This window comes from Drosophila eugracilis, unplaced genomic scaffold, assembly GCF_018153835.1.
Source record: "Drosophila eugracilis isolate 14026-0451.02 unplaced genomic scaffold, ASM1815383v1 contig_1197, whole genome shotgun sequence".
Lineage (NCBI taxonomy): Eukaryota > Metazoa > Arthropoda > Insecta > Diptera > Drosophilidae > Drosophila > Drosophila eugracilis.
Genome location: NW_024571981.1, coordinates 62998 through 90639, shown reverse-complemented (window position 1 = coordinate 90639; position 27642 = coordinate 62998). Strand labels below are relative to the sequence as shown.

Sequence of the window (27642 nt, the reverse complement as noted above, 5' to 3'; positions counted from 1 at the left end):
CAACAAGTTGGGAACTTACGGTTTATTTCTGTCCCTTGTCGGGAGAAGAATGTTCGCTTTTACCTGATTCCTTACCTGTAGCTGTAGGGATGGAATTTGAATTAGTTATCGACGCATTGTCTATCGATATATTCAGATATATTTGCTATAAAAAAACACCGTTATAGTAAGAAGTAATTTAATTCAAAGTTCTTAAAAACAATGTATACATATACTTTTTTAGGATAAACTTTAAAAGATGAAAACAAGTCCCAAATATATATATTAAAAAAATATAACTATTATTTCTCTTCTCTTCATAACGGTAAATAGTGTACATTTTTGCTTATCGGTAGTTGCAACTTTGCCCGCCCACGCATCACTATCCAGTGTTGACTAGCGTCCATTGCTCATCAGGTGGCAACCGTGTGATTTTACACCAAGCAAAACAACTATTATTATTATTAAATTCAGCACAAAGTTCAATGGTTTTTAGGACTGCACGATCACAATTCAATCAGCTACCTCGGATATAGCGATAAGTATGTAAGTGAATATCCTAAATGGATAGCTTCAGCCGAATCAACTGGCATTCGGCATTTTGTGCAGTGTAAAGGCGCCAACGATGTTGTCTTCGTCTCGCACAACGTAAATTTATTCAAAGACCCACTGCCACATTTTGATACGCTCCCGAGTACCTAAACACGTTTCGTATGCTTGCATGTCCATTTCGTAATGCCACCAAATAGGAACTAAGGTCTGTCAACGCGAGATGGCGGCGATAAAGGTGAGTTCAAGATTTCCCCGTCGAGCACACAAACAATGGCCCATTTAAATGCGTTGTAAACCTACAGAACATCACCCTGGGCATTCTGTACGGCCTGTGGGACAGCATACGTGGCATGACATTGGTCCTGCACATTGATGACGAGGTAAATCGGCAGAATGCTGAACAGGAGCACCGCCACCAGATACGCCGCACTGACAAGGATCGTTATGAACGTGCCAGGAGATCACCGTCGCCTGTTCCTAGTTCAGCAGCTGCCATGATCCGAGAGGAGTACGCTAAGCAGGCGGAGCAGAATGCTGATGAGCGCACTCTCGAGAAGATCTTGGGCAAAAAGGCTGCCGCCCATGAGCAGCAACCTCAAGGGTATGTGACAACAAAGACCTCATACTTACAATATATACATAAATTGCGCATTTGATTTATAATCCCACCATACAGGGAGAAGAAGATCGCCAAGAAACTCTTTAAGTGCTGCATGCTCAATGGCGGTTTCACCTGGCTGAGCATTGTCCTGTTCGAGTCCGCCCTGCTGCCCACACTTAAATTCTGCCTTACCATCTTCTATGGAGCACAATCAGAGACCCTGCCCGTGGTCTGGGGCTGGCTGCATCCTATACTGTCGCTGCTGTTCGGCATGATGTGGGTATTGCCCATTTTTATGCTATCAAAGATTGTGAGTTCATTGTGGTTCGCGGATATAGCCAATGCCGCATATCGCGTGAGGAAGGGTCGTCCGCAGCTAATCCCCGGGATAAGTAAACTAGTGGCGGACTTCCTGTTTAGTATGGTAGTGCAAATGCTGTTCCTGGTCCAGAGTATGCTGGTTAACCTAGTGCCCGTGAAATATGTGGGCTCCTCGCTGTGCTTTGTGCATTTGTGCCTACTATATTCACTGTACTCCTTCGAGTATAAGTGGTTCAATATGGGCTGGGAGCTGCATAGACGCCTGACCTACATCGAGAAGAACTGGCCCTACTTCTTTGGCTTTGGCATCCCGCTTACCGTGCTGACGAATCTATCCAGCTCGGTGATCGTCAGCAGCTGCATCTTCTCCATCTTTTTCCCCCTGTTTATACTCAGCGGCAACGAGGCGAAGCCCATTGTGGACACTACGTAAGTGTTTTTGATTTGGTAATACAGTCCAGCTTCACTAAATTAATTTTTACTTAGTAACACTGAACTAAAAAGTAACCAATTTCAACTAAAAACTGTTTCTCTATTACACTACATGGTATGACTATGTTTGTAATTTGAAGAAATCTGTTATATATATTTTTACATTTTGCGATCAGCAAAATTTGGTATAAAGAAGCTCTTCTGTACTCTAGCTATAAATATAAAATAACTAAAAATTTTACTTCCGCCTAGTGAGATCTCGCTACGTCTCTTCTCGCCGGTGGTCTTCATATCGAACCTGTGTTTCGGCGGCAATCCGTGGAGTAAGGCCAACCGACTGAGTGCAATGCAGAGGCAGCAATATGAGTTGCAACAGCGTCAGCGTCTGCTCCAGCGGGATGAGCAGCTTCTTAAGCAACGCAAGCAGCAATATGTGCAGCAGCAACGTTTACAACAAGAGCAGCTGATGCGACGGGATCGCTCCCATTCGCGGTCACAGACGCCGCAGCTGGGACAGCCGTATCGCTATGCCCAGGCGCCCGTTTTTGATGCGGGAAGGGTGCGGGACTCCTCAGCCTCCTCCACGCACAGCTCCACTTCGCCGAGCATTAATAGCCACCGGCCGCCGCCTTATTATGGGAGCTCGCTGCGCGGAGCAGCGCCTCTTGTGCCCACTCCGGTGCCTGGGGCACCGAGAGCTCCACTCACCCCGCCCGTGATACGCCAGGAGTCGGGGCCCGATGACTGGAACTTGTGAGATTTATGCTTATACACGCAACGTAGGCTTTAGCTATATATAATTCGATCTGTGTAATGTACGTATCATCTACCTATCTAACCATCGTGAACTGTGTAAGTTAAAGATAACTCTAGGTCTACGCATAATGACAATGTTCGCTAGTCGACACCGCCACCAACACAACGCCCCATACGCATCGGGCATGACTATATATATAGAGTGGCTATATCTGAAATGCGGCTCGCGCAACTGCTGCAATAATCGTTTACATGTTTTATTTTAGGCGGCGTTTTTCTCTTTAATTTTTGCTCGTAGGGTATGCTCTACACTAGAAATTACGTCGGGCGTAAAGTTCATTTAATGTATAATTAATCAAAAATAAAAATAATTTTGTACTTTCGTCAATTGTTGTTGTTAGTTTTTTAATAGGCAACGGCTGATTAAGCGTTATCAGTATGATTTGTCTGGGTTTGATTAGAAATAGTGTGAGTCAGATGCGGAAGAGTAATAGATTAATAATTTTGATTACAGACTATCAAACTTCCTTAAAATTGATTATATTTGCTTATTTAATATTTTATAATTAAAAATTATAGACCCCAAAATAAACCCCAGTGTAACCTCATTTCCCGTATTAACACTCCACCCCCATTCCAATAATAATTTCATGTTGATTTGACAATATAACAAGCCCCTCAATACCTCATAATAACTCCCCCATTGTTAGAATCCTCTTTCCGTAACCGCCACCAATTAACGCTTGAGTTCCAACACGAATAATCGAATCGGGATATGTGTTCATGTTTGGATTGGAGTAAGTGTAATGTGGGCTCGTGGGCGATTACCCACCAAATTGATTATCACCAAGGTTACACCCATGTGTCCACACATTGTCCGTGTTGAAAGTGAAATTGTCCGTGGCACTATATCGTATCCTATTTTTTAAAAGCGTAATTTCCTGCACAGTAGCAATTTATTGTTCGTGTCGTGCGGTCTATTGTCAGCTCCTGGAATTCTGAATCGAAACCTATATATGTACAAATCACTATGATTTTGGTGAACCTACAAACTTTCAAAATCGTATGGCTGGTTTTACTTCTGTGGCAGTTGAGCAGCTTGAGTTTTGAGGTTTCTGCGCAAACATCTCAAAACATCAATGTCCGTAAGTCGATCGATGTCCATATGAGTTTGGGTTTCTGTGATAGTTTCTGTGATGGTAGGCTTGTATTTTTAAAAGTTAGCTATAGAACAATTTTTCAGGGTTTCAATAAATGGGGATAAATCTAAGTATTAATCTATAGAATATTTGAAGGAACATTTTTGATATTAGTTTTAACCAGGAGATAAAAATAGAAAAACATCGAAATATATCTTAAAATTATTTTTAGAAAGCAACCATACTTTAATGGTGCGACTTAATTTATTTAATCGAATAAAAGCATTTCATGGACTTTAAGTAAACTAATTAGATAAAAACTACAGAGAACGACATTCGTTGGGTGGATTAATGGGGTGGTGCCAGTCATAATGAGTTCTGGGGCAAGTAAACAAACGCAATGCCACGTAATACTTTCGACCAATGCAATTTTTACCAATATCATATAATCCTTTGGGATAGTGTTCATCAACGAGGTGAATAATGAACCGGCTGCCAAGGCGGTGGAAGTGGTGCTCACCTATTTGAAGAAGAATATGCAATATGGTGTTTCGGTGCAGCTGGATTCCATTGAGGCGAACAAAACTGATGCCAAGGTGCTATTGGAAGCCAGTGAGTTTTAGTTGGGGCTGTCCTCCGATTCGGTTCTTAATATTTTGCCCCTCTTAGTTTGCAATAAGTACGCCACAAGCATTGAGAAAAAACAACCCCCTCATTTGATTCTGGACACCACTAAATCGGACATTGTCTCTGAGACGGTGAAGAGCTTCACTCAGGCTTTGGGATTGCCCACCATTAGTGCATCCTATGGCCAGGCGGGAGATTTGAGGCAGTGGCGTGATTTGGACGACTCAAAGAAGAAGTATTTGCTGCAGGTGATGCCACCGGCGGATATTATTCCCGAAGTCATCCGCAGTATAGTGAGGTATCTGAATATCACTAATGGTAAGAAGATTATTATGCTTTTACATCTTTATATATTTTGGAATGTAATTAAGTAAAAATATTAAGACCTTTTTATGGTTTAGAAAGCTAATTTCCTTACAAGATTACTAATTCGTTTTCTTGACCAGCTGCAATCCTTTACGATGATACCTTCGTAATGGACCACAAGTACAAGTCCTTGCTGCAAAACATCCAAACCCGTCATGTGATCATTGCCATAGCTCAAGAAGGACAACGGGAGCGCGCAGAGCAGATCGAAAAGCTGCGTAATCTGGACATAAACAACTTTTTTATTCTCGGAAATATTAAATCAATCAGCCAGGTTCTAGAATCCGTAAAGCCAGCCTATTTCGAACGCAATTTTGCCTGGCATGCCATAACTCAATTCGATGGAGATATAAGCAGTCAGCGGGATAATGCGACCATAATGTTCATGAAGCCCTTGGCGTATACGCAATTTCGAGATCGCTTGGGAATGCTACGAACTACATATAATTTGAATGAAGAGCCTCAGTTATCATCGGCATTTTATTTTGATTTGGCACTCCGGAGTTTTCTCACCATAAAGTAAGTTATAAACATATAGTATATAAATCTACATTTATTTTTCTTGATTAGAGAAATGTTACAAAACGGCGACTGGCCAAAGAACATGGAGTATCTTAACTGCGACGATTTCCAAGGCGGCAACACACCGGACAGGAAAGTGGATCTTCGGCAATTTTTTACCAAGGTGGATGTTTCCTCCTGTATGGCTGCCACCTTATTTCTCTAAACGCTGTTTCCGTTTCATAGATTAACGAGCCGACATCCTATGGAACCTTCGATCTGGTCACGCAACCCAATATGGACTTCAATGGCCACAGCTATATGAAATTCGAAATGGATATAAGTGTGCTACAGATTCGTGGTGGTAGTTCCGTGAACAGCAAATCGATTGGCTCCTGGACAGCCGGCCTAGACTCGCCCCTGACCGTAAGGGATGAGGAGCAGATGAAGAATCTCACTGCGGATACTGTTTATCGAATCTTTACTGTTTTGGTGGGTCAAGATAGGGGCTTACGTCGGATGCATTAATAATATGGATTTAAATTTTATAGTTAAATATTATTTTATCATATTTTAAATTTATTTTTTGTAGTTCCGCTTTTTATGTTTTGCTTCACTTTTTCCTGAAAACTTTGAATATAAACGATTTGTAATTCAATTCTTTATAAAATAACCATAATAATAAAGGTAAATGCACATTTATTAATTTTAAATTTATTGTTATTTGTAGTTTGTGACTATCTAAATGTAAAAACAATTTACAATTAATCTTAAATATTTAATTATTATACGTGTTTTACAGCAAGCTCCCTTCATTATGCGAGATGAGACGGCTCCGAAAGGATACAAAGGATATTGCATTGATTTGATCAATGAGATTGCTGCAATTGTCCATTTTGATTACACCATCCAGGAGGTGGAAGACGGCAAGTTTGGCAACATGGACGAAAATGGCAATTGGAATGGCATTGTGAAAAAACTAATTGATAAGCAGGCGGATATTGGTCTTGGTAGCATGTCTGTGATGGCAGAACGCGAGATTGTCATTGATTTTACTGTTCCGTATTATGATCTGGTTGGGATTACCATCATGATGCAGCGACCAAGTTCACCAAGTTCGCTGTTCAAGTTCCTTACTGTGCTGGAGACCAATGTGTGGCTTTGTATCCTGGCGGCCTATTTCTTTACCAGTTTTCTGATGTGGGTCTTTGATCGCTGGAGTCCATATAGTTATCAAAATAATAGGGAGAAGTACAAGGATGACGAGGAGAAGCGGGAGTTTAATCTAAAGGAATGTCTTTGGTTCTGCATGACTTCATTGACACCTCAAGGTGGTGGCGAGGCCCCTAAAAATCTTTCTGGACGCCTGGTGGCCGCCACTTGGTGGTTGTTTGGGTTGGTTTCTCTCCTTTATGTTCTATAAAAATATATATTTTAATGATACATTGTTTTGTCCATAAGCTTCATCATTATTGCGTCGTACACTGCCAATTTGGCTGCCTTTTTAACCGTCTCTCGCTTGGACACACCTGTTGAAAGCTTGGATGACCTGGCAAAGCAGTACAAGATCCTGTATGCACCATTGAACGGTTCATCGGCCATGACATATTTTGAGCGTATGGCTAATATCGAGCAGATGTTCTACGAGATCTGGAAAGATTTATCCCTTAATGACTCACTGACTCCGTTGGAGCGTTCTAAGCTTGCTGTTTGGGATTACCCTGTTAGTGATAAATACACTAAAATGTGGCAGGCCATGCAGGAGGCAGTTCTGCCATTAACTCTCGACGAGGCAGTGGCTCGGGTTCGAAACTCAACAACTGCCACCGGATTTGCCTTTTTGGGCGATGCCACCGATATTCGTTACCTACAGTTGACCAATTGTGATCTTCAGGTAGTCGGCGAGGAGTTTTCCAGAAAACCTTATGCTATCGCTGTTCAGCAAGGCTCACATCTTAAGGATCAGTTTAACAATGCGTAGGTATTCCCAAACATATCTTATCCATATATTTAACAAAAAATCCTTTTAGAATCCTGACCCTTCTCAACAAGCGACAACTGGAAAAGCTCAAGGAGAAGTGGTGGAAGAACGATGAAGCTCAGGCCAAGTGCGAGAAGCCGGAAGATCAATCAGATGGCATATCCATTCAAAATATTGGTGGTGTCTTTATTGTGATCTTTGTGGGCATTGGAATGGCCTGCGTTACGTTGGTCTTTGAGTACTGGTGGTATAGGTACCGTAAAAACCCCCGTATCATCGATGTGATCGAGGCTGAAGTAGATCGATCGAATCTTAAAGATCATCATGGCAAGTTAGCTGATGGCGTGATTCTGGGGAATTCTGGCGAGAAGTTCGAAAAGTCAAATGCCGCACTTCGTCCGCGCTTTAATCAATATCCGGCTACATTTAAGCCACGTTTCTAGTTTAAGAATTATAAAAATGAATCGAATATTACAGTAAAACGTGCACTTGGAAGTCTACGTCTAGTATTTAAGAACTTTTAGACACTTTGTGCACTTTTATTCAAATCGTAATAAATGTTTAAAAGAATATTTAGCGTTTTTTTTTTGTTAATAAAAACTATGAGAATTATTACCTAAATTGTATTTAGTTTTTGATAAACCGTTAAGATGTATTTGTTCTGTAAATTAGTATTTTATTAGTATTAAAACTAAAACCAAATTTATGGTAATACTATTTTTTTTCAGTTTGGCCACACTGCATCAAAACACTGCCCAAAAAGTCAACATAAGACTTCGCCTTCTCCCGCGCCCAACAGTTGAGTTTTTAATTACCCGCGATGGCAGACAGTTCAGATGAGGAATACCTGGGCACGGAATGGATTTCGTATAGCGAACGCTCTGATTGGGATGATGTAGAGCCACTCGCCCAGGATGACGGCCCCAATCCGGTGGTGGCTATTGCCTACAGTCAAAAGTGTGAGTAATGCTGTCGGCTTTATCTTTGGAAGCTACTATAACTGAGAATGTACATATATCCGCGACCCGCAGTTCGCGAGGTTTTCGACTACATGAGAGCGATAATTGCGCGCGGGGAGAAGAGCCAGCGTGCTCTGGACCTAACTACTGATGCACTGCGTCTGAACCCGGCAAACTACACGGTTTGGCAGTACAGGCGTGATATTCTTCGCGAACTGAAGGCAGATCTCAACGCAGAGCTGGAGTATTTAGGCAAAGTTATTGCCCAGAATTCGAAGAACTACCAGGTGTGGCACCACAGACGCGTCATCGTGGAAATGCTTAATGATCCTAGCAACGAACTAGAGCTCACGGAGTTGGCCCTGGTAAACGATGGAGATGCCAAGAACTATCACGCCTGGCAGCACCGTCAATGGGCAATTCGCAGCTTCAAGTAAGTATATGTATATATGTATATATTATTCAAATCGATGATTAAATATAGATTAGGTCAATTCCTATTTGAATCCATTTATTCATAAAGGTTCCTTTTTATTCAAAATATTCCTATTTTATTTTCAGACTCTACGACGACGAGCTTAACTTTGTCGATCGTCTGATTTGCGAGGATCAGCGCAATAATTCGGCCTGGAACCAGCGTTTCTTTGTTGTTAAGCATTTTGGGTTCACGCCAGATTTAATCCAGCGGGAGCTGTCATACACGATGAACCGCATTCGCATCATTAAAAACAACGAAAGTGCCTGGAACTATTTGGTGGGTGTGATGCGGCAGGGTGACAATGGAAAAGCACAGCTAAACAGTTACCCGGAGGTCGTGGGATTTGTGGAGGAGATCTACCAGGCCGGCAATCGATCGCCATATCTTCTGGCCTTCCTAATCGATTTGTACCAAGAGCAGGCACTCCACCTTAAGGTTGGCGATAGCGATCAGCTAGCCCGTAAAGTTTACAGCCTTTGCGAGGATATGGCCTCTAAACATGATGTGATCCGCCGAAAGTACTGGCACTATGTTGCCACACATCTGAAGAATCAGTTGAACAAGATCCAGGAACAGCAGCAGGAATAGTGCAGGTCCAAAATTCATTTTTGTTTAGTTTTAAGCCTTAATCGACGTACTTAGGCCTTCTTTATAAATAAATAAAAATTAAATTTACCAGTCAAGTGAATATCTAAAACATTGCAAAACCCAAACATTGCCACATGACATGTCGTTGTGTGTGCCGCATCTGTCCCACTTTGTTTATCTAAGTGAGACGCTGTGTTTGTACACGTAAATTTCATTAACAATGAGCAGATAATTTTAGCGCAGTGTGTACTCCAGATGAGGCCAATCAGCGGTTAAAGTGAGCTCGTAAATAATGGAAATAATTTAATGCTGTTAATGCTAGGCTTTAGGAAGAGCTTCTGTGTTTTGTGTGCAAATAAATGTGGGAATATTTGAGCAACAAAGTTAGAAGCGTAGAAATTACTTCAGAAAACTAAAGCTTCCAAGTAGAAATTATCTTTCCCTTCAGTTATCTTGTTTAAGATGATACTGAAAATTACTAGCACTTTGTTATCTTTTTCGTCAGAGACAGGAAGAACCTTCAGTGTGCTGTCTCAATATTGTTATTTATTTAAATTTGCTTCTTTTAGTTTTTTTTTTTTTTTTTTTTTGTTTGTTTTCTCATTTGTTTTTAGTTCGAGTACATACAATATAGCAGTTGTAATATATAACTTTTTCATTAAATTTGATTTTCTTGCATATATATTGAGATTCTGTTTTTTGCATTTTTATAATAGAAAACCTCCATAGATGACTCAGATCTTCACCAGGTAGGGTTAGACCAAAATCATCCCTGGGGAGAGTGGGAATCGGGTTCGGGAGTATGTACTTAAAATGAAGCAGAAGACATCTTTGGCGTGTTTTTTATTTTGTTTCTTTCTTTTTAGTTCAGCTAAATAGGAGCAAAATCATTGAGTACTCGTTTGCATAGTTTAATAAAATTTCGTAATAATAAAATATATATTTTTATTCTGTATTTTTGTTTGGTTTTCGCTTCGCTTCGTATTTTTTTCTTTTTCATTCTTGGATTGGGGTATATATATATATAAATTTGAAAAAAGCCTATAAGTCCAAATTTAGTTGGTACAAGACCATTTAAAATCAAAGCACTTCGTTTGGGTCATCGAAAGTAATCAATATTATTTGAAAAATATATATGTAGTATTCTGAAACGGTTTCTTTAAAAAGAGGAAAGTGTGCAAAGCTCTGTTCCATGGCCCAAGCGAGAGATTTGTTTGGTTTTTTTTTGGTAGCAAAGACCGTTGATTCGATATTATTATCCTGTTCAGAGATTTTGCGTGGAGAGCCAGAAGAGAGAAGTAGTTTGTGTGTGTTTTGTTTGTTTAGTTCGTTTAACAATTTGATATATAGAGTTAATATATATAATAGTTTTAATAAATTGATGCGCTCCTTGCATTTGCTTTGAGCCATTCGGTTTGTGTCTCTTGTTCGTTCTTGGAGTTCATTTTTGTAAAAGCATTTTTAGCAAAAAATTAAAAATTCTCTCTGTATTCGGTTCCCGTTTAAAATGTCTGACTTCAGCGCGAGTTCTTGATCGATTAAACCCCCCGGTTAATGTTTAGTTCTTGTCATCGAATCCTAATCAATACCCATATAAAATAAATCCCTTGATTCTGGCCGAAAATTCGCATTCTCCGATCGACGCCGCTGTGTTTCTGTGTGAGGAAGCTTCATATACCATCTATAAATATACTCGTACAGTTTCTCATTAATATAATTGTTTAAAAAATCAACGCCACTTGATGTGTGCCATGTCCTGTCTGTCCTAAAGAGTCCTAAGAGGTGCTTACAGCTTTAAGCATAAGTTTAGCGTAGGCGTAGCGCACCGATCGATCTCGTGCCCCGTATTGTTAACCCAACATGGCCTACTTGTCCTCCCCGATGCCCTCGTCGGTCGTGGTCTTGCGCTCCCTCGCCTCGTCACCGCTGATATCACATTTTTCAGCCAACATATCCTCGATGCCTTCGTCCACCGTTTGGCTCTCGCCGGGCACATGCTTGCGCCGCAGCTTGGTCACCACCACGCACTCGCCCTGCGGCAAGGGCGGAAACTTTCCATAGGACGTGTTGCCTATGGTTCCCACGGTGCTGTCCTCGTAGCAATCTGGAGTCATCCGCACCCGGCACGTCTCGAAGGCCTTCTCGTAACCCAGTTTCGTATACAGGCTGCGGGACGCATCGTTTCCAGGACGTATCACAACGAAGGGCGTGTAGCCGCGCTCGATCACCAGTTGGGTCAGCGACTTAGCCAGACGGATTCCATAGCTGTGGGAAGGATTATATATTAGAATCATGTAAATATTTATGTGATAGTCACAGTTCTACTTACCCCATGCGCCTAAAGTCTGGACGTGTTTGCATTGAGAACATGGCACCGTAATATGAGTGAACCATCCAGGCGGCTAGCTCTCCAGTTTCCTTGCGAAAGATGCCCAAGCCAGGGAGCTTGCGGACAAGGATGTCAAACAATTGGACGCACTCGATTTCGTTGGCAGGATATAGATCATGGATTCCCTGCACGTTGTCCATGTTCAGCAGACGCATCTCCGCATCTTCCGGCAGCGGATCTAGCTCCAGATCGGTGTTTAGCTTGTTGCACACGTAGATATCACCACTTAGTCGTTCCATCACACCGAACTTCGAGTAGAAGTCATCCAGGCGATTCATAATGGCGATGTGCGTAAAGTTCAGGTACATAGGCTTCTGCCAATCTATAAGTACATCTTCGGTGCGCATCATATCGACATGCTCGATGTGTGCGGATGGGCAAAATATGCCAAGTGTTTGGTAAATATTGTTGTGCGGCTAAATGAATATTATTTGTTTATTAATTTTTTGTTCAAGTAAATGAACTAATTCTGTACTTACCGCAAGCGTGCATCCTGGAAAATGGAGAATTATCGGTTTGTCGGGCCAATCTTTAGCAACATAAAACTTAAAATCCCAAATACGATCATTCAGGTACGTTTTTATGGTTTGATGAAACTGCAAAGAGAAAGGGTTTTATTAAAATTGTTCGTGTTTATAACAAATAAATTAAAAAATCATTAATAAAATTAAATAACCCTAGTTTGTTTCTTTAAGCACTCTCCATATTTAAACAAAACAGATGCCGTAAAGCATTTTCCCAGCTGTTGGCATCGAATTCCCAGAGCTGTTGGTAACCGCCCTGGAAAAAGTTGCTCGCTAAAAATCGAAACTTTAAGCAACTCCAGTGGTGGCCAAATCCTTGAGGCCGGTGCCAAGCCATAGATATAGCCAGAACAAGTACAAAAGCACGTGATGTTCGGGGCGGAATGGCATTAAAAATTGAACAAAAATACAAGTGTAAACAGTGAAAACAGGTCAACAAAAAAATGCGAGCCCGGCTTTGAGGGTTTGGGATTGCATGACTTGTGGTCTCGGTCTCGGCATTTGTAACGCCTCCAGACTACAAAAAAACACCTTCTCTCCTCCCGAACTGCAGGTAATTGTTGGTAAATTATCTGAGAATTGGGCGTGGCAACTGGGGAATATCTTTGTGCCAAGTCGGGAGTACAATTTTCAGAGGAAATAAAGATGCCAAAATATAAAAGCAGTGAAGTGTTTAGCATTTTTATACGCACCTTTAATGATTCCGGCAGATAGCGTTCTAAAGTTACCAAAATTTCTGGAAGCTCTGATTCATGCACCAAACGAAAGTGTTTACCTTCAGGAATGATTTCCATTTCTGTAACGAAAATAAAGCCAGGTTAACCTTTTGTGTAATGTATATTACCTCATGTACAAATATGTATAAGCGAATTTTTCTTTCGGTAATGCTTGTATATTTAGAATCCCTATACTTCCATCAAGGTCTCACGTTTTGGCCTCTTTCAAGGCCAAAAGCTCAACAATAGAAAAGTTGGAGAAGCAAAGTCCCTTCACACCGTTGAGAAAAGAGGGAGTCTAACGGAACCGGAGCACACACGTCCGGATGTTGAAGATGCTTTGCCGCAAATGGTTTGACTGAATGTGGATTGGCTCCCCATATCCATCCAAACCTATGGCCCCCAGCTACTTAGCCATTCAAATTGGTTGTGCATTGGAAGGACATCCGCAATTGAGCCAAATTAGCAGGAAAGTGCAATGCCAAAACAGGTAATCACCATCAAATTTCGCCCAATAATCCATTTCATTCGATTAACTAAAATTTCCGTCAATTATTGTGATTAATTTATGACATAGTTGCACAAGACGTAATAGCTTTTGGGTAACACTTATATAGAATTCTCGACCTAGTTTTTCTAAAGTCTATAGCCTTAACCGAAGGCAGTATTTAAAATAATAATTATTAAACTTAGTTAGCATTTCTTAGTACGTGAATCTGTGATTATTTCGGAATATATATTCTCCGCTTAATTTTTGTTTTCTTGTTTTCATCGCAAGATTGATGGCCGTTGTGATTGATTGGCGAATGCGCCAAATATCATTATCCTTCACTCGTCCATGGCATGTGCCACTCCCCCTTTTTGCAGCCAGCACCCTTACCTACTGTGTTACTATGACTATTTATTGCAGTTTTTTGTGTGCCCAAAACGAATGTAATAATGGGGCACATGCTGGCTGGAATTAGTATTAGTCATGTTGTACATAAGCCAAGGTGGAAGGCAGCAAGGCGTGACAATGGAGGAGTACGAGGACTAGACTACTGGCCAAGATATGCCACGTATCCGCATCACGTCTGATTCGGCTCAGACGGTGCTTAGCACTTGTGTCTCAAAGCAAAATCAATATCAGACCTGAGCATTTGCTATTCCTGTTGAAAAGACTATTCCTTGTCCTCAGGGGAAAACATATCCATATATTGGGTGCCATAGATATCGGAAGGGATTTAAAGTCACTCTTTAAGCTCTTAAAGTAGAAATGTTTGGAAAATTATAGGTCTTATTCCTTAATGCTCGATCTTCCAACAAAAAAAAAAAAATATTCGAAAACATTCGTTAAGCCTTAAGTGGAAATCAAATTAACTTTAATTAGACAGACTTTCTTATTATTCAAAATAATTATATTTTTAACACAATAAAATATATTTGAGATCTTAAAGTTTTCTTATCCGTTTATAAGTAAAACTTTTTATATTTCTCTTTGTGTAACTTTCCGTGTTGCACCACAAAAAAATAGTAAAGCTGGTGGGAGTATTAGAACGATGGGTCTGATATGAAAGTTTTTGTTGATTTTATGGATAAAAATACCGTTGACATTTCACAGCGACACCCCCGGCGGGGTTCGAAAAGAGACGCGACACCGCAGGTGCCGACATCGCCCCGAGAAAGGGCCCAGCCATGTTCGTATTCGTATTCGCATTCCAATCCCAAGCCCTTTCTAAATGGCCCGTAGACTACCCCTCCCACAACTGCCTGCTCCTTTACCTGTGGCATGCTATATCGCACATGTCAGCCAATTTATTTTGGCTACATTTGCTCTTTTTTCGGCCTAATTATTGAGCTGCCATATGGCTGCGATGCGTTAAATTTTAATACCCTGGCCGGAAGGGCATCATGAATTGGTCATGAGTTGAGTTCCCTTGAATCAGAATGGGACCGGAAGTATCAGGGTGAGAAGCGGCGAAAGTGAAAAGAGAATGGATAAGTATTAATTATAAATAATATGATTACACAGAAAAGAATAAATTTAAAGAAATAAAAGAGAAGGAAACTCGAAAAATTAATTAAAGTAAAAGAAACTGCAGGGGAAGTGAAATAAAATTTGATACAGTTTTGTCAAAATGTAAGGATCACAGGAGGTAAAAGGATAAATGGGTAGAAGGAAGGCGAATTTTAATGCCCATTAAACCGGAAGAAGTGATATTTGTAGATCGTCTTAAATGGGTAGGGAATGGTGTTATCAGATGAGTCATATATTATATGTTGTAAAATATTTTCATAAATATTAATGATCAGACGTGGTGTAATCCCATCGAAAAACAAATTTCTAAGAACCCTTGGCGGCTGATTACAGATGCAGTTTCTTGAGGCGCATCCACGCTAATTGACATGCACATGTGCATTTTCAGGAATGGCGGGCAGAAAAGTAAGCGAAATGTTCTCAATTAAAATGAAAAAATCAGATACAATCCCAAAAATGTACATAGGGCGGACCTCCCCCTGTTCTTAAAAAAAAAATTAATCCCCACAATGTTTTGCTTATGAAGTGCACTTACAAAAAATATTAATTCCGTTGACCTTGTGTGAATTTGGGGCTGCCTTGGCTGGTGGTTCGGCTTCTGCTTCAGCTTTTGGTGGTTGTGGTGGTGGTGGTGCTGCTGCTTTTGCTTAGCTTTTGCGGTTTTCGACTTTATCCTCAAGGCGTGTCAGCTTTGCGTGTGCGATATATATTTATATTTATTTTATACGCTCACCCAATTATTTGTGATTTATGTTTGGAAATTTATAAAATTAATTATTTTGTTTTGTCAGTTATTTGTTGGTTTTGAAAAAGTGCAATATGAAAATAATTGTTGTTTATAAATTTATCTTTTTTGTTTTTTATTTGCAAATCACAGATGTCTTTATTAGAAAAATTTAGTTATTATTTTAGGCTCTTTTAGTTGATAGTGTTTTTTTTATTGGAAATTCTGGAAGTTCTTATTTCATTCTGCTTCTTTTTGGTTAGGCCTTGTTTGAATGGAGATGTCGGCAGGCTGTGATTGATTTTGCTGTCGATTAATTCTTTTGCAGGCCTAACTCGATGGACGCGACTGTTGTGGGCTGTCTCCGCCTCGATTTGCAGTTAGTTCTTGTCTGTGTTCCCCTTCCCCTTCTTTGCTCCTCTTCTCGTTGGCTTTTTAGCCCCCGTTGCACCTCCACCACTGATGGCCTAACCAGGCGGCGTCTTCTTCTTCTTTTTACCGTTAACGTCCAGGCGATTTTCTGTATATGTATGTGTGTGTGTGTGTTACGCGCGTGAGTGTGTGTGCATGGCGTTTAATTGTGGGCGGCGGGGAAAAAGGTAGCGGGCGACTGCGGCGTCGGCGGATTTGAAGTTTTGCAGCCCGATTATTATTCTCGGTGAATATTCGCTTTTCGAGACGCGTCTATCGTTGCAATTTGTGTATTTTAACAGAAAATTGATTTTCCTCTGTGGGCTGGCCTGATTTCAGCTTCCTTTCGTCCTGTGTGGGTTGCTAAATCCTGGCGGCGCCCTGAGTTTTGATTTACTTCAGTTCAGCTTTCTATTTTCTTTTATTGTTGTTTTTTGTTAGCCACACACAGCCAAGGACACTCACGCACACACACACACACACTGGCACAAACGCACCCGCAGTGGTACACGCACTGTGTAATCAAATTTAAGTTCGAATAATTCGATTGCGGCTAATGGTTTGGGAACTTTTTGCATCAACTGTGCCTGGACTGCTTTATGCTGCGTTGATGTTGCTGTTGCTACTGCTCCAATTCGCTGGTGTTGCCTTCGCCTTGGATGGATTTTCCTAGGGCTGTTGGTTCTCTGCCTTGATGTCTACTGCGAAAACCGAACTGAACTGACTGACTGACGACAACGAACTGATTTCGCGACCCAAGGAGCAGCAGCTACTACAACAGCAACAGCAGCAGATGTTGCTGTTTTCGCCGCAGCCTGATGTTGTTGCCACTTCCTCACAGTGGGCTGGTCAAAGGCCGTTTTCAAGGTTCTAGACAGGTCTCGGGATTATTTTCAATTGTACTCCTACCTAGGACATATTTTGTATAGAGTATTACTCAATAAAAGATTGGAAAGATTGGTTCTATTCCCGGTCTGATGTTTTAAAAATATATTTATGTTTACGAAATTTCAAAATTTTCTTCAGAGTAACTATGCTTTTATTATTATTTCAATTTTTTTTTTTGTAAATTTCACACATTTCAACAATTTTTTAATAAAAGGATCATACAATTTTATAGACAATTGAAAAATACTTTATATATTTTTACCTACCTAAGCCACTGTGCAGCGCTTGCAAATTCGAGAACGAAGGAAACTGCAACGTGGCAGCGACGTCGTGTTATTATTTTTCTCTCTCGTGCTCTCAAGGCTCCATTTCTCACCCTTTCTAGTTCTCTCGTTTTCTCTCTCAAGCGCACTCACAAAAAAGGTTGCACACAGTAGAAAGGAAAGTCATCTTTAATAGCTCGGGTAATTTCTTTATAGAAAATTTTAAGAATTAAGAATATTTATTTATTTATATTTTTCTTCTTTAGTAAAATAGATAGAAAGCAAAGAGCACGTAAGTATGCAATACTTTTAAAAAATGAATTTTGCTCGATCGAACTTCTTGTCGCTTACCTATTTATTATGTTTACTCTTACCTCCCAACTCTTAGATTCTGAAATATCTGCAATTTCTCGAAGTGTGCGTGCTCTATTGTGTCCGCTCGTCCTCTTTTTCTGTTTACCTCCCACTGACGCTTTTGAGATTGTATTGGTGCTCTCCCGTATCGGTATTGCCATCCCTGTCAGAAAGGTTCTCTCTTTCAGCGAGAGCGAGCGAGAGCACAAAAGCCGACCATTTGACTCACTCCAACTCCTTGAAGAGTCGGATGAGGAGTTGGCTTTTGTTTTGCACGTTGCCTTTGCCCAGCGGTAACTGTACACCGTGCCGGATTGGGATATGCGTTTTCAAAACACATTAGCGACAACAAAAGTAAAAAAGAAAAAAGTACAGGAATATGACCACGGCGTCAGCGCAATACGTATACGCCACGTAGCGCCGCCACGTGTCAGCAATGCCGGTCTCTCTCTTCCTTTCTCTCTCTCTCTTGCAAATTCGGCGGCCTGTTGTTTTTGTTTACGTCGCTCAGCTGTGAGGTTGGAAATTCGTAGCTGCCGAAAAAATCCATTTTAATCGCCACCTTTTGGAGTGATATGCCAACCGAAATCCGGTCGACTTGACCGGAAAGCCTCACGGCGGCCCAAGGTCGCGTGTGCAATTGACATTTTTATTGGCATTAAGTGGTGCAGGGACTAGTTTCGGTTTCAGTAGTTCCAGTAATTAAGGCAGACATGAAGACGCGCCAAAAAAAACAACGCCCGGAGTGCTAGGACTCCTAAATACACTAAGAAGTGAGTCGAGTCAACATAAGGGTACCACAAAAATGTCAAGACATGTTAATAACTTATTTATCTAGTTGTATGAAAAAATTATTTTATATGAGGAAGTCAGAAAATTATGGTAAAAAAAAGTTTAAGATTGACGTCATAGAAACATATCAATGGGTTTTAGTATCACTAGACTATAATATATATACAAATAATATTTAGTGAATGTAAATCCTTCTTTTAAAATCTTTAAATGCATTAAACTTTTTTTCGGTGTAACTTGTGTGTGTTGCATTCGAGTTGCGACTTTGCCGCCATGCCACATGCATCATGAATCACGCAAATTCGAGGCACGCAAAGACAATGACGCCAGTCCTTTTTCGCACCACTAGCATGGTGTCGAGGACGCATAACTCTGGCGTTTGTAATCAGGGTCGTCATCGCGAAACTATAGTTATAATAGATACAAAATTTACCCTCGCTAGCATTTCCAAGGAAACTTCGCTCGTAAAAGCCAGAATAACAGTTAGCATTCATACCGCCCTTTAAGGTCTATGGCATTTAGTCAGGTGCTTTAAGATGGGGGAAATGGAATTCATATCCCAGCAGTAAAGTGCCGACAGCCGTTTGACAGTAAAACTCTGGCCTTGGGGGCATCTATTAAAATTTATATGCAACCAAAAACTGGAACTGGACGTCACCAGACAAGATACACACAGTGCCGAAAAACGGGATTCTCATACAATATAAACAAATATCCATTTTGCTATTATTGTTTAAATGGATATGATTGGAACTGAAATAAAATGATGTACAAAGTGACTAATCCATGTCCACATGAACAAATTAATCCCGATTTTAAAAACTCTAACCAATTTTTTTCCAAGTCTGGTTTTTAATTCTGAAAATTTATAAAGATATTTAAATGGAAACATTTATATCTATTAAAAAAAAAGTTTATTCTTGTTGCTTTTAAAAGTCTAGAAAATAGAGTAAAATGGAAGATAAACTTATGTTACATAAAAACTAAAGACATTTTTCTCACTGCAGCTTTGGTTTAAGGGCTTTCCGCGAACGGCGGTGTTGACAAACTGTTCGCAGAGTTTTGGCTTCGACGGCATTGCTTTCGCTTTGTTTTGGCGACTTGGCGCCACGTCCTTGGCATGAAGTTCGGCGCTGGCCTTTAATTAGCTTTACTCGGATTACTCATACGCCATGGGGTCTGGTGTCGGGTCGGGTTGGTCCGGGATCCATTGTTTCAGCACTGGCATGCGGATGTGGTTGGTCAAACGTGCATGTCGGGCACGTGTTTGTTTCGGGTTAAAGTTAAAGCGAGCGGTCTTAATGTCAGGGTCAATGCAGAATACAGGGAACTTGCATGTGGGGCCGATTGGTTGGGTTTGCAACCCCCTTTTCCCCAATATGTGAGGCATATTATACCCACTGACGTTGCATAAATCAAAAAATACAAAAAAGGCCGAGACAATGTATGTTTTGTTGCTCGAGAGATACAATATTTATTCAAAAGCAATTGGCTGTCCGGGCGCTTCTGTCGGCGACAGCTGCACACTCGGGGGACACTTTTGACACACACACGTGGCCAAACGAGTATATAGTACATAATGAGTACTATAGGGTATGCAGAGAATAAAAGTGGCCTTGCTACTGACAATTAGAGTTATTTTCACTCGCAATAGGGGAAATGTCGGTGCTGCAACGTGCCCGCAAATGGCAAAAAACATGTGCATGAATAATACAGGGGAATGTTATGGACATTAGTTATTTTATTTGGGGTTGGGTAACAAGAAGCTAAATTAAGTGGTTACGTTTTAAACGTAAATAACGAATTTTGAATGATATAGCAGCCAGCTTGTAGTGGTAATCAAAAATTGGTTATCGATAACTTTCCTCCTAAGAAATTTTCGTAATTTCAAAAACCTAAAACATATTTCATTTTTATTTATAATCCTATATAGTACATTATGGAAACTATGGTGTTTTGTTGTGCAAGCCTATTCATTATTATTTTTTCCACTTACATGTATATTTTAGTTGATTAAAAGGATCATACACGTTAAGCTTGTATAGGCTTCCTCTCTTGTAGGCATCCTATATTTGAAAACGATATCATTTCCCGCAAAAAAGGTGTGACCATACGATCTTTATAAAAAAAAGATATGACCGTGTTAAAAGGCGCTTTGGTATTTTTAACCGCTTTATTGCTGACTCCAGCTGTTTGCTTAGTTTCAAAACATAAACTTTAAACATAACTTAAAAAGAATAAATTCGTAAAAATGTCTACTTTTAAGCCAAAGTTCTTAAAACCAGAGACAGACGATGCAATATCCGATAGTGTTGGCGGCGAGCATCAGTCCTCCGCCTTCGTATTCAATGCCAATCACAATCTGGGACTTATAGAGCAGGTGAGGGTATCATTGTACTTTCATTATTTGAAAAATTTTAAAATGATCTTTGAATTAAATACAGAGAGATCGATTGCCAATTCGTCAGTACAGGGATCAAATACTTTATTGCTTGGAAAAACACCAGGTTGTAATTTTAGTGGGTGAAACCGGCAGGTTAGTAAAAGTCATTAAATGAGACTTATTAATATATTGGTATCCCCTGTGATTTTCAGTGGTAAGAGCACCCAGGTCCCACAATATTTGTATGAATGGGGATGGCATTCAAAGGGACTCATAGGCATCACCGAACCACGGCGTGTTTCCACTGTAAGTAATCCTTATACATATTCCTACATAAACTTTCAACGTTAAAAAAACTCGCAGGTTACTCTTGCAAATCGTGTTGCTCAAGAACGGGGCGAACTAGTAGGCGATACGGTTGGATATGTAGTGCGTTTCCTAGAAAGGATCACCGCAGAAACCAAGATAAAGTTCATGACTGAGGGCATATTGTTACGCGAACTCCTAGCCGATCCTCTGCTCACTCAATACGGTGTTATCGTAGTAGATGAAGCCCACGAGCGAAATATGCTCACCGACATGGTTTTGGGCCTTCTCAAGAAGATTTTACGCAAGCGCAGCAACCTTAAACTTATTATTTCTTCGGCCACCATAGATGCTGGTTTCTTTAGTGAGTTCTTCAGTTGGCCAGGATCAGGAGAGGTTAGTGTAAAACTTACCATCGAAGGGCGCATGCATGCTGTTAGTAATTTCTACCTTAACGAACCTTGCGCCGATTATGTCAAGGAAACGGTGGAGACGGTGTGGAAACTTCATCAAAAAGAACCTCCCGGTGATATTTTGGCCTTTTTAACAGGTCAGGAAGAAGTCCTCGAAGCCTTGGATCTTCTAAAGGAATACATTGCTAGTTCAGAGCAGGAGAATCTGAAGGTTTTGCCTATGTATGGCAGCATGTCCAGTACTGACCAGCTGGCGGTATTTTTTACTCCACCCAAAGGAGTGCGAAAAGTGGTACTGGCCACAAATATTGCAGAGACTTCCATTACCATCCCCGGCATCGTTTATGTAATAGACTGCGGCTACGTCAAGGTAAAGTGGTACAACCCCAAAACTTGTAGCGACAGTTTAGTAGTGGTACCAGTTAGCAAGGCCTCGGCGATTCAAAGAGCAGGACGAGCTGGTCGAATGCGACCAGGAAAGGTCTACCGTCTATACACTAAATCAGACTTTGATGCACTAGCTCCTCGACAGCCACCAGAGATGCGACGAAGTGAAATGAGCGGAGCTGTTCTGCAATTAAAAGCACTGGGAATCGGAAACATACTGCGCTTCGATTTTCCATCTCCACCGCCGGCACAAAATCTTCTTTCTGCATTGGAGGGTCTCTTTGCCCTTGATGCCATCGATGAGCAGGGTAATCTGACTAAGCCCGTTGGTTATTTGCTTGCCGAGCTGCCCTTTAGCGCTATGCTATCAAAGATGCTTTACATTTCTGGACAGATGGGATGCTCCGAAGAGATCATAACTATCATTGCTATGTTGCAAGTTCAATCCATATTTTCTCGTCCAGTTTCGGCAGTGGCCCAGCAAAGTGGACGCATTGCTCATAGGCACTTCGAGGTGGCCGAAGGGGATTTCATTACGCTCCTGAACGTTTATACTGGCTTTGTGGAGGAGGGAATGACTAAGGAGTTCTGTGGTCAATATTACCTTATCTATAGGAATCTTAAAAGAGCCCACGAGTTAAGGGAACAGCTCATTACCATGGCCAGAAAGAAGTATGGCATTCCAATCTTCTCGTGCAAGGGAGATGTGGAAACGTTGTGTAAGTGCATCACCGCCGGTTTCTTCACCCAGGTGGCTTATCTACACCACTCTGGAGTATATCGACAAATTAGCAGTGGCACCGAACTGGCAATACATCCAAACTCCACACTGTATACACTTCCACAAGCTCAGTATGTAGTTTACGGGGAACTCCTCCAGACTACCAAGTTGTTCATGAACCACGTGACGGTGATCAAGAGGGAGTGGCTGACGGAGCTGGCTCCGCATTACTACAAGCAGACCACGGTGCGCGATTAGTACGCCTCCTCTTCAGGTATAAAAATGAGGGGTGATCAATAGCTGGTTCTTATTAATTAAGTATATTATTTTATTTTAATATTATAGATAAACGCCTCTTGAAATTAACTTAAGCTAAAAGGATGTGATTCTCCTGGTTTCCTTCCGGAGTCTAACCAGCTGCCACACGTCCACGACCTTGGAACATCATCATAGACTCTGGACCACGAATGACTCGTGACATCAGCTCCCAGCACATTTTGGCGGGCAAAAGACTGAAAAATCAAGTATAGTTTCCTTAAATAACTAATATTTGAATTAAATTACTCACCATTTAAGAGGAGTTAGCAGGCGAATGGAGTTTGGTAGGACGCACCACACCTCGTTACAGCGGACAGCGTTTTCGATGCGATCCGCCACATACTGTGGCTCCAGCATGGGCATCATCCGGGGGCGAACCCCCGAAAACATGCCGGTATTTATATAATACGGGCATATCAAGCTCATCTGGATTTGATCATAGCCATGGGCTTTCAGATCCGTGAGCAAGCTCTCGTGGAAACCGATGCAGGCGTATTTGGTGGCAGCGTAGTCACTGCAACCGTAGGTGCCCAACATTCCAGTTACTGAACCCACGGTCACAATATGACCACGATTATTCCTCATCATGTGCGGAAGAAACGCTTTTACGGTCCAGTAGTGCGAGATGATGTTGATGTTGTATGTATTCTGGATGACCCGATCATGAAGTTCCCAGAATGGTTTGCAGCAAACAATTCCAGCATTGTTAATTAGTATATCAACCGGACCTACTTCCTCGGTGACCTGACTTGCCCGCTGGTAGATTTGTTCACGATCTGAGATGTCAACCACATACCCTTTGCAGTTGTCGTAACCATGTTTGGCCAAGAGGTCCACTGCTGTCTTAATAGCTGCATGGAAATTTATTGTCAAATATTGTTCAACTAATCATATGGTAAATGTAACAGCTTTCACTAGTTACCGGGTTTTTGACCCGCCGTGCAGAAGCTGTGACCGAGTAATTAACACCTGGGTGCTAGTCCAAGCCCCTACCTTCTTGATTAATATCCCAAATGACGATACGGGCCTGAAGTCGAGCAAAGTTTAACGCAATCAAGCGACCAACCCCTCCGCCGCCTCCTGTGATGAGCACCACCTGACCTGAGATATCCTGTTTCGGATGGAAAGAGTTACATAAGATTAAGTATTATGAAATAATTGTAAATATAAAATTTTAAACAAATTAAATTTATAATAATATTGTAAATTTTGTTCAAATAATCTTTTATTTTTTTAGATGACCCCATTTTACTTAATTTTCATTTCGAAGTCATAAACTGAAATATATGTAAGGAAATCATTTTAGCATGCGAAAAAGGTGCGACTGCCTTATGTTGTTGGAGCATTTCAAATGACTTGGCCATTTTGCATAATTTCAAACTGTTATTTTGGCCAACGACTGTCTTGCAACATATGCTTGAATCATAATATACGTTAAATGTCGCAATATATAGTTTTGTTGGACCCACAACAAAATTCAGTCAATATGAGCAGAGTTCAATCCCCAGCAGCAGAGCATATCAATTTTTGTCGTCAAATTGCAACCAAGGAAGCTCCTTCCAGCTGTCTGCCAGGCAGATCACAGCTTTTTCTTTTGGCTTGCTGGTAATTTATATATACTTTTCTATGCAATTTTTTTTGTATTTTGGTGTGCGTGGAGCGTGCACTTTGCAACAACACAATAATGACTAAGGAAAAAGGCAAAGTTTTTGGATGAGGAAAAACTTGTTGTCATACTAAGCTGGTTACTGCTCGTTGGACTGTCAAGTCACGGATATTTTTAACCAAAAACTGAAGATGCGTTTGATGACGATAAATATTTATGCCCAAAAAGTAAATAGCTTAAATTCAATGTCACCCTTGGTCTTTGGTTAATTGAAAACAAAGCTCCATAAAACCAAGTTAGCTGGCAAATATTTAAAGAGCTCGTAGTTTAAGCACTCAAATTCATATCATAGTAAGACCATGCAGAAGCCAAAAATAGAGGAGAGACCATTCATGAATAACCAGCAAAGCGTGTGAACAAAATTGTTTACCGCCGAAGCGTATCTAAACAAAGCAAGTGGTTTGTTCAAACGCTTTTACGACAATTTTATTAAGCTTGCAAATGAAGTTTGTCGATAGCAGTACATATAAATTGGAAAGTTTTTAGACCCTGTGTTAAAACAAACAACCGAGTTTTATACACCTTAATTAAATTAAAATGTTATTCGTCTTCGTTTATGCTAAGACGGAGGGTATCATAAATTCGAGCTGATCATCTGCATTGTTTTTAAAAAAGCGAACACAATTTCTTTTGATTACCGAAAAACTGCGCCTGGCTCATTAATGTTTGTGAAACTGCCAAAACTGACAGTCTGCAAAAAAACAAAACATAAGAGAAATGGCTTTGAGGTAGCTCTACCTATGATTGATTTCGAGTGGTAAACTGGAAGCGGCTTTGGAAATATGTGTTTATTTTTTGTGGGTGTCTCTTGATATGTTGTTGTGCAATCAAGGCACCCCAGGGTCAATCGAGCAAAGAAAGTGTATTAAGTTTAAATTAAAATATATGCTCAATTTGGTTGTACCTTTAACTTTCTAAAACGCTGCGGCAATAGGCTGTAGTAAATCGATTCGAGTATGTAAAATATAGATTTTATGGTGAAGACTATCAAGTCGAGGAAAAACTGATAGAAAGCTTTGAGCGGATGATCCATATGCAAAAGTCCCGGGGAAGAAGTCATGTTGAGGTTGATTTTTTAACGCCCTTGGCAATTGAATTGGTAGGGTAAACGTGCGCGGGAGTTTCGATATGGGTTCGGTTTTTTATATATTCCTTGCGCATGCGCGGCTCGAATGGCTGATTAGGGCTGTGGCACACCACATAAATGGCACTCGGCATGCACAATTTGATCACTTTTAATGGCTCTTAGCCGTGCATGTTAATGATCCCGCACAAATGCAAATTGAAATTCACTGGAATTTCACTGTCTTCCTATCTGAGGCTTGGAGTTGGATTTCAATTCGCACGATCTTTATGCTGGCCTTAAGCACTCACGTCCGCCTAGGCTGGAGTCACAATCCCCACTGACTAGCCAACCGTCTGGCGAAAAACCGAAAACCTCAAGCCCAAGCCAACACGCTGTTTCTATTTTGTTGCCTTTTTCCATTATTCGAGATTCACATTCATACAATGGCAGAAGAAATGGAATGGTCGGCAGCATAAACCGAATCTGAGCACTTTCTTAATTTGGCTTTTGCTCTTTCTAGCCAAGCAGCTGTTGGCTGGTGGCCCACACGACCTGTTTCTTCATTCATTTTATTGTCTTAGTCGGTGAGTATTTGATTACGTTTTATGTTGATTCCGCTTCAATTCGCATGCTACATTGGACGTTTTCTACCAATACCTACGTCGGAAACGGACAATCTAGACCATATCTTTAAGATACTTTCGCTTCAGCAATGATATATTTTATATTAATATATTTTTAACATAATTATTTATAGTTTAGAACTTTAAGAATATTTCGATCAGTAAAATTCTTGTATAAAGTTTAAACACATTTTGTGAAAAATATATTGGATATATATGCAGTATTTTGTGTTGCCTTTTTTTAATTTATTCATAATGAAATTCCAGAACCACCAACAGTTGAACCTTTCCTACGAACTATTCATGCGTTATAAACATAAATACCCCCAAAACTATGTATAACAGACAAATACAAACACAAGCCGATCAATAATTATTCACTGAAAAGTATGCAACACTATCTAATCATATGACCTACTTAGCCATTTAAAGCTAGAATAAACTACTCCATTCAGCTCATCTGCTTGTAAACAAATATATATGTACATAGATGGGTAAGGTATAAGGTAAGGTTTGAATTATAAAGATATTTTGTTCCACTGGTATCAATCATATGGATTCCCAAATACAGTCCTCAAACAAGAATCTGGTTCTTTGATTAGATTTCCCAAAAATGAAATGTTCCTCAACCGTCCAGTGTGAGTAAGACACATATGTGTCATATAATTTCCGAATTAAAAAAACAATTATAAATCATTACTATATATTTTGCATTTTTCGTTTGCCTTTGTGTTCTTGGTTCCATCTTCAACCTTATAAATTTATATTTTTACTTCAAAGAATATGAGGATACGCATATTATCGTCGACACTTGGGAATATTTTCTGTTCAATCACATATGGGTACTTCGGTACTATAAGTTTTTTCCATTTTACTTATTTCGTAAGTAAATTCGCCTGCTAAGTCGATTTAATTTTTGAATAAACTTTTTTTTTAATTATCAAAACTTTGATAAGGATATCACTTTAGTAATTTATATTAAAAATATGTAAGTTTCTGGCAAATATAATATATTTATTTTCATCAGTCACTTTAACTTAAAACAATTTAACAGAAATTTTACCAGATAGCTGCCTTGACTTCATTATTATATATAACAACTCCTATTATTTATTTACAACTTTAATTAGTGCTTTGTGTATCTAGTAACTCCAGCTGATCCTCAGAAGAGACTAGATACATCATCTGCTCTATCGATACCGATTCCAATCAATTTCAGTCACGCGGCAATCGTCACGCGGCCAACAAAACTACCGATATTTTAGCCAGGCGCCCAGAAATCTTATGAACAACGAACTGTGCCCTATCGATTCGAAATAATACAACGGATACAGACACACACACACACAAACACACGGACGGGCGCATAAAGAGCGGCGGCGGCAGTCAGAGATACACATA

General features: G+C 40.4%; 6 protein-coding genes across 9 annotated transcripts; 4 read left to right on the top strand and 2 right to left on the bottom strand.

The window, feature by feature from the left end:
• The first annotated feature begins 366 nt into the window (after positions 1-366).
• LOC108102585 (etoposide-induced protein 2.4 homolog) lies at positions 367-3029 on the top strand. 4 transcript variants are annotated; one of them, XM_017207686.2, is made up of 5 exons: positions 367-521; positions 729-766; positions 834-1132; positions 1208-1882; positions 2138-3029. In XM_017207686.2, exons 2-5 carry the CDS (start codon positions 752-754, stop codon positions 2640-2642), a joined length of 1494 nt encoding a protein of 497 aa, XP_017063175.2. In that variant the 5' UTR covers positions 367-521; positions 729-751; the 3' UTR covers positions 2643-3029. The 4 variants fall into 4 exon arrangements, with proteins under 4 accessions (XP_017063175.2, XP_017063171.2, XP_017063174.2 ...); XM_017207682.2 differs by having other exon boundaries at positions 589-766; XM_017207685.2 differs by having other exon boundaries at positions 367-525.
• Positions 3030-3091: 62 nt separating this feature from the next.
• Positions 3092-7825, top strand: LOC108102582 (ionotropic receptor 25a). Its single transcript, XM_017207673.2, has 9 exons — positions 3092-3786; positions 4243-4392; positions 4450-4725; positions 4854-5292; positions 5344-5458; positions 5521-5766; positions 6077-6669; positions 6736-7251; positions 7305-7825. Exons 1-9 carry the CDS (start codon positions 3672-3674, stop codon positions 7696-7698), a joined length of 2844 nt encoding a protein of 947 aa, XP_017063162.2. The 5' UTR covers positions 3092-3671; the 3' UTR covers positions 7699-7825.
• Positions 7826-7981: 156 nt separating this feature from the next.
• Positions 7982-9375, top strand: LOC108102629 (protein farnesyltransferase/geranylgeranyltransferase type-1 subunit alpha). Its single transcript, XM_017207742.2, has 3 exons — positions 7982-8214; positions 8287-8647; positions 8776-9375. The coding sequence occupies exons 1-3, from the start codon at positions 8076-8078 to the stop codon at positions 9278-9280; spliced, it is 1005 nt and encodes a 334-aa protein (XP_017063231.1). The 5' UTR covers positions 7982-8075; the 3' UTR covers positions 9281-9375.
• A 431-nt stretch (positions 9376-9806) lies between these two features.
• Positions 9807-16793, bottom strand: LOC108102628. The gene is made up of 5 exons (XM_017207741.2): positions 15462-16793; positions 12886-12989; positions 12149-12265; positions 11610-12085; positions 9807-11545 (listed from the first exon to the last, which is right to left on the bottom strand). Exons 2-5 carry the CDS (start codon positions 12985-12987, stop codon positions 11146-11148), a joined length of 1095 nt encoding a protein of 364 aa, XP_017063230.1. The 5' UTR covers positions 12988-12989; positions 15462-16793; the 3' UTR covers positions 9807-11145.
• Positions 16794-20486: 3693 nt separating this feature from the next.
• Positions 20487-23022, top strand: LOC108102672 (probable ATP-dependent RNA helicase DHX35). Its single transcript, XM_017207813.2, has 5 exons — positions 20487-20738; positions 20803-20894; positions 20954-21047; positions 21105-22842; positions 22914-23022. The coding sequence occupies exons 1-4, from the start codon at positions 20610-20612 to the stop codon at positions 22824-22826; spliced, it is 2037 nt and encodes a 678-aa protein (XP_017063302.2). The 5' UTR covers positions 20487-20609; the 3' UTR covers positions 22827-22842; positions 22914-23022.
• Positions 22876-25983, bottom strand: LOC108102674 (short-chain dehydrogenase/reductase family 16C member 6). Its single transcript, XM_017207814.2, has 4 exons — positions 25457-25983; positions 23880-23997; positions 23137-23737; positions 22876-23080 (listed from the first exon to the last, which is right to left on the bottom strand). The coding sequence occupies exons 1-4, from the start codon at positions 25610-25612 to the stop codon at positions 22978-22980; spliced, it is 978 nt and encodes a 325-aa protein (XP_017063303.1). The 5' UTR covers positions 25613-25983; the 3' UTR covers positions 22876-22977.
• Between the last annotated feature and the right edge of the window lie 1659 nt (positions 25984-27642).